The 12,538-nt window shown below is 44.7% G+C and overlaps 1 protein-coding gene across 1 annotated transcript; it reads right to left on the bottom strand.

Moving 5' to 3' along the window:
- Nucleotides 1-4,085: 4,085 nt before the first annotated feature.
- On the bottom strand, nucleotides 4,086-6,502 carry LOC144146948 (uncharacterized). Its single transcript, XM_077678920.1, has 3 exons — nucleotides 6,440-6,502; nucleotides 5,352-5,655; nucleotides 4,086-4,160 (listed from the first exon to the last, which is right to left on the bottom strand). Coding segments are annotated over exons 1-3 (309 nt in total). The 5' UTR covers nucleotides 6,443-6,502; the 3' UTR covers nucleotides 4,086-4,158.
- Between the last annotated feature and the right edge of the window lie 6,036 nt (nucleotides 6,503-12,538).

The raw sequence follows: 12,538 nt of genomic DNA, 5'->3' as shown, positions 1-12,538 counted from the left end.
CCATGGCCTCAGACGCGAATTCGGCAACCGTCTTAGGAGGGTTCCGGACAAACAAGGAAAGAGCTTTTGCTTTACTCCTCGCATGAGAACCCTTAGTTTATTCTGTCATTTCCGGGCCCGCACGGTGAAACAATTTCTTCGTCTACTCAACGAAGATCACGACCCCTTGGTTGGGGTGTTGCGGGCGCGTTTCCAAAAAAAAAAAGTGCTGCTCGTTCCTTTCGCGCGACGGTGGGGGACGCTTTAAGGCACTCGCTGCTCGAAAAGAGTGCAGTCAGTCAGGGAGATTTTGTGGTTCTCGAACTAAATTCGAGCTGCATCTTGTAAATAGAAGAACACATGCAGAAAAGTTTCCGTCATCCCACCTGTTAAAGATCCGGACCCGCTAGGCTTCCTCCAGCCAGTCCTTAGGGTCTTCACCGGGAGATCCGCGAAACGATGGTGGTTCCGGACGATGGGGAGCGTGGCTTCATGCACCATTTTGGTGGTTGCGGCGGTCTAACTATTGGTTTTTATTTTTGTAGCTATGAGATCAAACTCGGCCGTTAAACATTGCCGTCGGCGGCTTTCTCGGCTTGGGCTGGCTTGTCGGCCTCCAGAGGGTGTATGCGGCATAAAGGGTGCGTACCCCCTACCTCTACCAGATGTCACGTAGCCAAAGAAGTCGCAGTTGTCTTTCAGGAAAAACACGTTTATTGCATTGATTGATTGTAAGGTTTAACGCTCCGACGCAAAGCAGGCGATGAGGCGTGCCGTAGTGGAGGGCTCCGGATTAATTTTGACCACCTGGGGATCTTTAACGTGCGCCGAAATCTCGTACACACGGGCGTTTCTGCTTTTCGCCTCCATCAGAAAAGCGGCCGCCGCGGCCAGGAATCGAACCCGCGACCAACAAGTTTATTGTAGCGAACTTGTGCCCCCCTAACAACTCAAAGAATACACCTGCGGCGAAGCAGCAGTCAACAAGGTGACATGTGCAGGCAAGTGTCGGATACCGTGGCGGCTGCCGCGGGAGCATTTATCTGAAGGCGTGGTTCTTTCTCGAAACTTCGAATTGCAACTACAAAACTGGAGGTCACAGAAGATTATTCTAGGCTAGTGACATTAGGGCCAAACACTCTCCATATCAAACTAAGATAGCCCGTGCAGCATTCAAAAGAAAGGAAAGGATTCATGCACTTTCCTTGAACTACTTGTAACACAGCCGGGCGTCGCTGGTTTGTAAAAACGAAGCAGAAGTATGCAAACAGAATGCATAGTTCGCGGCAATATTAACCTTGGAATGTGTGAAGAGGAATGAAGGAAGAATGAACGTTTCTTTCGAGCAAAACGTTCGAACCGCTAACTCACAAGGGGGACGTTCTTAGTACAGCATGTCCTGGGCGAATGAAAAGAAAATTTTGCGGACTAAGAGGAGACATGAACAGATTTCAAAGCAGTAGGACGTCTGTTGATTCTCTAATGCGGGAAAGGGTGCGTGCACTCTTACTTTGGAGAAGAGGAGAAAGAAGCGCGCGGTGTTTGGCTCGCGCGCTCAGGCTGAATCGGAAGAAATAAAAGTTGAAGGTGTTCCGAAAGGCAGCGCGGAGTCGGGTCTTATCGAGTTAATAACGTCATTAGGGCAAATTCGCGCGGAAGTCGCAAACTGCGCCCGGTGTTTTATTATCTGCCCCCCCCCCCCCCCTCCCTCCCAATCACAGAATTAAATTAAATCTCCAGAATTCGGATCAGCGGTCAAATGAACAATAAATTACACAGGCATTTATTTCTAATATATTGTTAATACATACGTATTATTTGTGGTTCTATGGCTGCGATATGCAGCCACAAATATTGCATAGACCAATTCACTTCAGTGTGTGTCAATTGCAGGAGTTTTTGTCATCGTCATTCTCTTGCCACGAATGAAAGCGTTGTTTGGAAGCGCGCTTGTTTGTGCTTGCGACTAATAACTGCAAATTATCGAGGCGCAACACTAGCATAAACGCTTGAGAAACCACTATCTGGAAGCATGGCCGTGGGGCTAAAATATTTATCAATAAATCTAAACTAATTATAAACAAAAATGCCGACAACGCCCTCTTCAGCATATGTAACGGAATTCTGGAAAAAGTAGAAGAATATAACTTGGTCGAGCAGGTTGTCTCTGCTTACCCCAGCCGTGACAGAGAAATCCGACGCAGAATAGGTGTGGGCTGGGCTGCACTCGGCAAGCACTTCCAAATAATTAAAAATAATCTCCGTCTATCACTGAAAAGAAGAATATACAACCAATGGGCCCTTCCGGTGATGACATATGGAGCGGACACTTGGCGCAATTACTAAACGACTGGAACGGAAACGTAGGCCAGCTTAACGAGCTGTCGAGCTAATAACTATCGGAGTAACATTTAGAGACAACAAAGGAGCTTCCTGGATCAGGCAAGGACCTCGAGTTCGAACAAAGCAAAAAAATTAACTTGGGCAGGCAATGTAGTGAGACACTGTGGCAACCGGTGGTCCGCCAGTGTCAGAGTGGATACCGAGAGACAGGTCTGCAAGAACGCAGAGGCCAATAACTCAGTGGGGAGACGAAATAGGGGATTTTGGGGAAAGACAATGAACTCGAGTGGTGCGGGACAGGCGAGGCTGGAGGTCAACAGGAGAGCCCTCGGTCTTGCAGTGGACATTGGGGGGCTGTTCATCATCATCACCACCATCATCATCATCATCATCATCGTCAATTTTATCTACATAGCCCAATTACCCAAGAGGCTGCCTTTCAAGTGACGCGTATTTTCAAGGATACGAAAGGATACTTCCTGTAAGTGATCAATATGCCACAGTCATGTTAGCGATGCGGCGGCGTGGACAAAGGGAAGAAACGTGCCCTTCGTTGTGAGTCAGCAGTTGAGCAGTTCTGCTGGTGCGTGTCACCGCTGTTGATATGCTGGTATCCACGCTGCTGGTTTCGCTTCGTTTATGAAGCTGAGAAAACCATATCGCCCCTGACTTAGGCACGTTAGAGCACCCCAGCTGCTGCAGGTTCATTCTTCGAACTTCACTTTACAGAACGCCTAATATTCCGCGTGGATTAGTACCCGCGCTTTGTGTTATCAACTTTATTATCAGCTTGTATTACAACCAACACCTCGAAATTCATTTGGCCCCCAAGTTGAAACTCGTTCCGCATGTAAGTACAATTTCAACATTGTCGACATTTCTACTGTTTCGATGCTGCAGTAGCCGTGCGCTCGCAAGTGTTTTGGATTTATAGGTGTAATTGTTTCAGTGGTGTATTTTAGTCAATCCATGCTGAATTTTGTGAACTTAATAGTTTTCAAGAGCCACGGTGAATATTGTTTCCTACTTTTTTACTCCTCCACAATTTTTTTATACAAAATGAATACAAGTGTCAATTCAAGGCTAAGTAGCGTTCTGCGGTGGAAATATATTACAGCTGCACGTTTCGTGGGAAGCCGGCATCTATGCAAATCAAAAATCACAAGCACATTAACTGCAAATTGTGTCCGTTCGGAACTTTAGTAAATACCCCAAGAGAAGAGAAGGTTTCTTTTTTTTTTTTTTTTTCGTCGATGCAAAGCCATTGGGGTCCCGTACTAGTGCAGGCTGCGAAAGTGCAATTTAATAATTTAAGCCTTCTTACAAAATAATAACCGTCAATGCAACTGTTCCTTAGATCATCCTCACCTCTGATTTTCTGACGCCGGATGTGATGTCACGAAATCTAGGGCCGAGAGAATATGTTGAAACATTTTTTGAGAGTGTGCTGAAATGCCGCATTATATCTGAAGATGAGAAGCCGACATTTTCGCCTTTTAAAACTTTAAAGAATGTCAGACATAGGTGTCAGAATGTCAGAACACTGATCAGCATACAGCGACGGATCCTAAGTAGGGGTGGTGCCGGCCGTACCATTCCACCCGCTTGAAAATGTCATCGGAGCTAGAACAGCCAAGTCTGCATAGCGAATCATTCCCCGCATTTGGCCTCCATCAGTATTCCTTCTACCCCCAAAACAAGCTTAGTAGCAATCGGCCTCTAGCAGTACATGTGATATTCAGATTGAATCACAGTGAAACATGTCAAGGAAGATGCAATCTTTATTGAATCGTTTCCGTCTTGGTCACTGCCATGAAGTCAGGGATGCCCGAGAATTTCTGAAGAACAAGACAATATACCATTGTAAAGCGAAAATTGTCACCACACCATCAAGGCTTCACGCCACGAATCACTTTTGTGCGTTTTTCAAGCATATCAGCTGATGCTTTTCTCTATTTTCAAGGAATACACGGATCAAAATGGTTTATATTTATGAGCTTCAAAACCGTGAATGCAAACTATCCTAAGCAATGGAAGTGCGACAGAAACATAAAAATGTCTGAATGTTGGACTCCTCTTTACTGGCGGTGGTTGTCCAGAACACTATTCATTCGTTTTTTAGTCTACTGGTCACCGAACCAATCCACAATATCAGGAGGCAAATTTAGCACCCCAGTCATCAGTACTAAACAATTTCCCCTATCCGCTACCAAAGCCCCTGTTGTGGTAATTACAATAGTCGAGGGAAAATCCCCAAGGCGCAGTAAGCTTCTGCAATGGAGTATTTGACATGCTGGAACACGAGTAATTTTCCTTCGGGCTGACTAACAGCGGGCATACACGAAAGACGAGGGCGAAGCAGGCGACGAGACGCGTGGTGTCCCGCTGGCCTTCTTTGCCTTTGCCTTTCGTCTGTGCGCGCTGTTGGTGAGCATGAGTTAGTACGAACTCGCCCAATTGGCGGTTCTTCTGCTAATTTTCCTTCAACTCCAAAGTTTACGCGAAAGATGTACCTTGAGCCGAATGGATGAATTCCAGGTGGATGTCAAATTTTCTCTTGCAACACCTGTGGTGTGGGTACTTGAAAAATATTATCTACGTACCTATTAGAAAAATGTCGATTCAGCCGGCCTTTTTCTTTCTTCACCTGCTACGCTTCAACTCTGCCTTACGTTTGCGGTCATTAAACCATATCATATCTTGTGAGAGTTATAAGTCATCCGGCAACGGCGTATTGTGCCATAACAAACCCCCGTTGAACGTCAATTATCACAAACGGCACTGGGGCGTTCAAAACAAGAATACTGAAGATTGGTTCCTTTCATGCATGACGCCCATAAGAAACATCGAGAATAAATATGAAGAGCCTACTGGTATGAAACGAAGAAGCGGTTAATTTCAAGCGCTGCGTCCCCATATTCTCAGGGACTTTTTAATGTCCCACTCAACCAAGGTCGATTCGTTGCGGTTGAAGATTCAGTTGTCACAATCTGAACTGCCTAAGCTAGCGTTCGTACGGGAATACTCACATTTCTTGAACACGCCATATCCGTAGCCGAGACCGCCAAGGCCATATCCGTAGCCGAGACCGCCAAGGCCATATCCGTAGCCGAGACCTCCAAGGCCATAGCCGAGACCGTAGTGGCCGAAGCCGTAGCCGTAGGCGGGGTAGCCGACGCCGTGAGCAACGGTGGCCACAGCGGGGGCGTGGTGGACGGTGGAGACGGCGGCGGTCAGCGGGGCGTGGTAGGCGCCGTAGGCCGGGACGCCGTAGGTGCCGACGTAGCCGGCGAAGGCGCAGGTGGCCAGGGCAAGGACGAGGCAGGCACGGATCTGCACGACGGGTTGGTGAGAACCGGTTACCAGTGCACCACGTACACAATTTGAGGTCGGCTTCTTTGATGAGCGGTGGCAATCACGTTATAATTGCGGACTTAGAGGGGTAGCTACAGGGACGTATTACTGGAACGACCGTATGTAAAATTGCGCGGCTGGTAACAAATATTTTAAGCTGTCATTTTCGTCGCACTCAGAAGTTATGAAGAGACTCAAGAAATTAATTAATTCTAAATTTACATGTACCTCAAATTTCTAAAGCAGTACTATGTGAAACGAAAAGGTATGGCCATGCCTTCTTATTATTACGTATTATTAAAACGACTGTATGTAAAATTTCATGGGTGGTAACAAATATTTTAAACAATAATTTTCATTGAAATTATTAGTGATGAAGAGACACAGCAGACTAATTCATTCCAAATTGAAATAGAGCTCAAATTTCTCAAGCAATGCAAGGCCATGCGTTCTGGGTCATTATAAGTGGAAACAAGAGCTTTCTTCCAGAGAAACTTGGCAGGCACCAGAATACGGGCATTTCAAATTTCAGTGAAAATCACTAAGAAAAGCTAGCTTAACGTTCTTTTTGCTGGTAGTACTTGATAGCTGGCCGCAGCGAAGTATTCCTGTCTTCAAGAAATACCATGCAATTCTTATAATCCGGGCTCTGGCTCTGCACAAACACCCCTATATCTCTTGGCGCAAGGTGAGCTACTCGTACCAATGCTCTCTGGGTGCATGTACGCACGTTTAAAAGGACGTTTTGAACAACGCCACTTACCATGATGAAGGCTTGGATCGGCTAAGGCAGGACCAAGTGATGCGACTGCCAGCACGTTCAACCGCTTTTATAGACAGAGTTTGGTAGGGCGTGGTGTCCGCAAGTGTGCAAAAAATTCTGGCGAATTCGTAAAAACAACAAAAAGGTAAACCGTAAGAAAACGGCTTCTGAGAAATACCTGTGTTTATGTACCTCCCGGCCACAGATTAACATTCCAGTCAGGGCTTCAGCGGCATCTCGTCATACCTGAAATGGTTATTTCGGACAGCAAGGTGGCGTTGCATGAGCTCCTTTCAATCCATGCCTTTTCCTTGACTTGATCCGCGTGCGTTCTTTTTTTTTATCCAAACATAAATTGATATTCAGCAAGTGCGCTTTGGACGGAGTACGTGCATGAGCAGTGATTTTGTGGAAATAACATCGGAAAGGACGTCTATCAGTATGGCCCGCAGTATTTTATGGCGACGTTTTCAACGCTGCAGTGAGATTAAGTTTTCAATTCCAGAACGTGCTGTTCACAAGCGTTGTGGTAACAGCAAGATGAAGCTAGTATAACGCATTGATGCAGTTGTATAGGAAATGATGGTGACAACGTTTTTCAGATGTACGGGTTTAGCTGACGGCGTCAACTTTTGTTAAAAGTGTGCTGCTGTGGTAGTGCTTCTTACATTGTTTTTATGCCAGCGAGCTTGCAAAATGCAAATACTAAGTAAGACACTTTTGGGATTGAATTCTGAGAAACAATTACGTCTACTCAGTGTGCCAATCGACAAACAATATTTAGTTAGAAAATACAGCAGCATGACACTCAGGTGAAGAACTACACATTGAAGGGCCATTTGAAGAATAACTTGATTCATCGCTAGCAGACATCTCAGCACAGAAGTTCTGAAAAAGAGTAAATGCATTTTGGTGTTTGTACACTAATTTAAAATAGTATAATTAATACACGCTGCTTTTCAACTTTAATTTCGGCATAGGCCGTAAATTCCAGCCAAACATCGCTAAAAACATTGCGAGAGGCACAGTTGACTGTACCATGGATGACGCGCTAAGTGGTTGGTTAAGTGTGAAAAACTGAATGGGAATATCAAAGATTGTTTTGGGGGCTTACCAATTCTTGCAATACTTTTTCCATGTTTACCCCTCCCAAAAATGAAAAGAGTAACTTGGGGAACAACACCCGCTCCAGCAACGCACTGGTACGTTTGCAGCCAATCGAAAATAAATGAACAGAGGTTATAACCCAAACACTCTTTTTGCTGATAAAGGCAATTTGTAGAATGCGAAAATAAATACTCCCACATATTGGTTCACTTTCGGCCATATCATAGCAGTTAGGCCAGTTCATAGCAGTTAGGCCAGTTCCTACTCGCACGGCCACGCACGTCCACCTGCCCGTCCACACGCGTACTGAACGCTTAAATGAGCGTACACCATATTAAAATACCTCAAAACATGCCACTAGAAGACGGTAGGGTCACCGGTCTTCCCGTGCCCTCCCGAAAGCATGGGAACACCACTTTCAATTTGCGAACGGGCCACGCTGCTTGAGCACATGCAGCAGGACCACAGCACTGAGGAGAACTGGTCAGAAGAACCACGCAGTAGATGACTGTACAGACACGGCTACCCCACGAACGCCACAAAAGTTGTAGAAGAACATGAGAAGAACATAAAACCACAGAATGGCTTTTATACACTCATCACGGTGGTACTGTGGCACTGAGGCTAAGGTATAGTGTTACTGAGTACAAGGTCGCCGATTTGATTTCCGGCTATTGTAGCTATTGATCCATGGAGGATAAAATCAAATTACGAGGGCACCTAAAAACACTTCTTACAATATAGGGATTGCGAAGCCAGGAGTTTCGCATTGCCCAACGTGCACATGTCGGGATGTTATTATCATCATTATCATACCCTCTGTGCCTTTTTATTCTTCAGAAGTATGGTTTCATGGGCGAGTTGGTATAAAAACCAAGGTGTCGGCCACTTTTATATTTAGCCAACATTTACGTGGTTAACACCCTTGAAATCCACTCGCTTGGTGTCACACTTATACTCATATATAGTTGGTTTCACGTAGAAATGTGTGACCCTGCTGTCCCATATGCATGCATTATTTCCTCTTTTTGAAGATGATAGTCTTTCTTGGGCTACTTAAACGCAGAAATTTTCGTCTGTCTGTATGTCTGTCTGTCTGTCTGCCCGTCTGTCTGTCTGTGACTCGATTCACCCACCGGCTGAAGTGAATCAGAAGCTGCGCAATAGCCTTATATACCCACACCCAAATCTAAACGTCTAATTCCGGTGTCAATGTTCATACTTGCCAACATTGTTGAACAATAACAAGACATCACGCAAGACAAGTCGCAACCAACGCTATAAGAGCTGTACCGTTCCTCAGCATCGACAGTGGGCGCGGTGAAAGCACTGGCAACATGTGTCTCACGGCCTTCCGTTTCTTCATCGTGCAGGTTAGATATTAATGTTAAATACGTAGTGACAACAGATTTATTGTTATTCTGCCGTGCCCACGCACCTGCTTTCTTATTGCGTATGAGTGCTACTGTTCATGCAAAATTATTCTTTGCGGGGACGTAGAAAGAAATCCTGGCCCTACTGTTGAACAAATGTTTCAGGCAATCCTGGATGGATAGAAGGACATCAAGGCACAGATAGCTGACTTAAAAACTCGTCGTGAAGGTGCTGAAAAAGCGATCGAGAGTTTTGGTGTGCGCCTAAATGCCCTTGAAGCTAAGGTTAAAGAAACCCATACAAAACTAACCACTACAGTTGAAACTGTTCAAGACGCCGTTCAAACCCAGAACGCGAAGTTCATTAGCCTAGAAAACTACACCAGCAGATCGAATTTGATAGTTTTTGGTATTGCTGAATCTCAGAATGAAACTGAATCGGATCTGCGACGTAAGGTTATTGATGGGAATAAGTTAGGTGTGAATTGCTCCTCTCTCGCTCGTATTCACAGGCTTGGACGCAATTAAGAAAACAGGACGATAATTCTATATTTCCAAGACCACAGGGAAATACAGGCTATCTGGAAAAACGTTTCAAAACTTAAGGGCTCTAATATTAGTATTGAAAACAACTACTGTGCGGAAACGCGTCGGAAACGTAAATTTCTTTGGCAGTCAGCAAAGGCATAAAAAGATGCCGGTAAAGAAGTATTTTTTGTTGAACATAGGCTCTGTATTGGCGCCGACCTTTACAGCTGGAACGACTCTTCAAATTCTCGGCAATGACCGTCAAAGGTTAAAAAGCACCCTGCTAAGACATAGCGATTCCCAACGTTCCAGCTTCGCTTGATATCTTTTAATGCTAGGAGCGTAGCTAACAAAGTCGATAAGCTTGAAAGTCTTCTTTTATATGACCCACATATATGCGTCATTACTGAGACCTAGCTGCATGATCTGATAAGTGATAACGAAATTGTACCGCCTGGATATCAAGATTTTAGGCGGGATAGAGGCTCTCATGGTGGCGGAGTGGCGGTTATTGTAAAAGGTACTATTGACGCCTGTCTCGGAGATCAAATTGCTGATCATGAAAACCTTTTTTTTTTTTTAAATATCGCTTGACCATACTACCTTTTTACGTTGTGCTCTTTAACGTACACCCGGTGCAGATGATATGTTTTTGAACAAATTATATGATCGACTTTTAGGTTTATATGGGAAAAGCGTATTGTTAACAGGTTATTTTAATTTTCCATCAATTGTTTGAGGCGATTTAAGCTATGGCTGCTCTCCTTCTGGCGACTCAATTCTTGACATCACGTTTTTGCTCAACCTCGAGCAAACGGTGGATGTCTGTACTCGAGGCGGGTCGATTTTAAATTTACTGTTTTTAAGTGAAACCTTTTCGGATGGCTATGTTGCAATCGAACCGGGCATTTCTGATCATAAACAGATTTATTTTACTTGGAATAAGGCTTTAAATCGAGCTACAAATACCCAACGTGCCACACTTATAAAAGAATTTACTAAGGCGAATCATGTAGCTATAATTGACTACCTTGAAACCCATATCGGATCCTTGTTACACAATGTTGAGACCCCTTGGCAATTCTTTGTTAGAACCATACGTCATTGTGTTGAGAATTTTGTACCGTGTCGAAAAACTTACAAGCATCGTGCAAACCCTTGGATTAGCCGGGAAATAATTCACATGAAGCGTAAAATTCAAAGGCTTCGCAAGAAGCATGTACCAATGACACCCCAGCTTAACGATCTCTAACACAAGCTACAAACAAGCTTGGCACAAGTAAGAAACCATTTTTATAGTATTACGCTGACCGAATTTCTTCAGAGTAGCCCTCAAAAATTTTGGCGGTATTTAACCGAGTCTAAGACCAGGATTAGCAAAATGGAGGTTAATGGTGTAATAATAACGGATGCTCGTACTATTGCTTTAATGCAAACTTAAAGGGCGTTTTTTCTCAAACCGATGCTTATGAACTTGAGCATATATTCGTTGACCTATTAGTGACGCAAGAAGGCGTATTGCACATGCTATTAAAACTTGATCCCAAAAAATCTTCGGGGTCTGATGGCATTCCTAATGCTTTTTCAACCTCTACGCTGAGTACTTATCGGAATTCCTAACTGGTCTTTCACTTGCTACGGGGAAAATACCGGCTGATTGGGTTATAGCACGTGTTAAACCAATTCATAAAAAAGGTGACCCTTTATCGTTTGAGAATTACTGCCCCATTTCTATTACAAGCAGTTGTTGCAAACTTCTTGAGCACGTTATTGCTAATTACGTCTACGAATTTCTCAGTGAACACAATGTGCTATCAAAGCATCAGCATGGCTTCAGAAGGGGGTTATCTACTGTTGCCCAGTTAGTTACAACTGCCCATGAATTTTCACGTGTGCTTGATGTTTCTAGGCAAACTGATGTACTGTTTTTAGATCTTTGTAAAGCGTTTGATATAGTGCCACACGGGAAGTTGTTATACAAATTACAGTGTTTAGGATTACCTACAAAATTGTTCAGTGGATTCAGGCTTATCTTCAAGATAGACGCCAGTATTTAGTGATTAATAATTTTTCATCGACTGTTCTTCGTGTGTCTTCTGGAGTCCCACAGGAAAGTGTGTTAGAGCCACTTGTGTTTTAAATGCAGAGCGTTTCTTTAACTCACGATGTCAACCGGCGTTGTCGGCGTTGGCGTGCCTCGGCGTCCGCAACAGCCGTTCCAGGTGCGCCCTCTCCCCCACTCCTCCTCTCCCGCATCACGCTACCCTCCTCGCTCTCAACAACAGGTCCGCACCCCTCCCCCTACACTATATAAAAAAATAATACTTACCGGCGCCTGGTTTCGATCCCACGACCCTGCGGGCGGAACGCAAGGTACATGGTGCTCTACCCACTGCGCCACAAAGCCGACACAGAATGGAAGGCTACGAACGCGCCTTATATCCTTGACTCATTCAAACTACGTCAAGAAGCTGCACTACCTGTGGGCGGAACGCGAGGTACATTTTGTTCTTCCCGCTGCGCCACAAAACCGACACAGAATGAAAGGCTACGAACGCGCCTTATATCCTTCACTCATTCAAACTACGTCAAGAAGCTGCTGATACAACGCATTCCCTACCACCAACTCCCCAAACACTAAACGTTAACGCAATACACCCACCCCCTATGCGACGCATTTACTCGAGTCCCCCTCGCGGGGAGATGGGCCCTTTTTTAATCTATGTTAATGATTTAGCTTCTGTCATTCCTGAAAATGTGTCTGTGCGTTTCTTCGCGGATGATTGTGTCATTTTTAAACATATTTCCTCACCGAGTGATCATGTGGCTTTACAAGAAGCACTTATCGCTATTGACAACTGGTGTCAGAACGGGGGCATGCATTTAAACACTAAAACAACTGTGGTACTGCGTATCACCAGGAAACTAAGTCCCAGTCAATTCCACTTTACTCTAGGGGCACTAACATAAATAATGTAGGGTCACTCTCACAAGCAAGCTAACTTGGTCAACCGACATATCTGGCATTACCACTTCCGCATTACGTAAACTGTGGTTTCTAAAAAGAAAACTAGCATCTGCACCCTCGCGC

This window comes from Haemaphysalis longicornis, unplaced genomic scaffold, assembly GCF_048455015.1.
Source record: "Haemaphysalis longicornis isolate Haplotype H1 unplaced genomic scaffold, Haemaphysalis longicornis Haplotype H1 scaffold_7, whole genome shotgun sequence".
Taxonomy (NCBI): domain Eukaryota; kingdom Metazoa; phylum Arthropoda; class Arachnida; order Ixodida; family Ixodidae; genus Haemaphysalis; species Haemaphysalis longicornis.
This window is presented reverse-complemented; position numbering and strand designations above follow the sequence as displayed.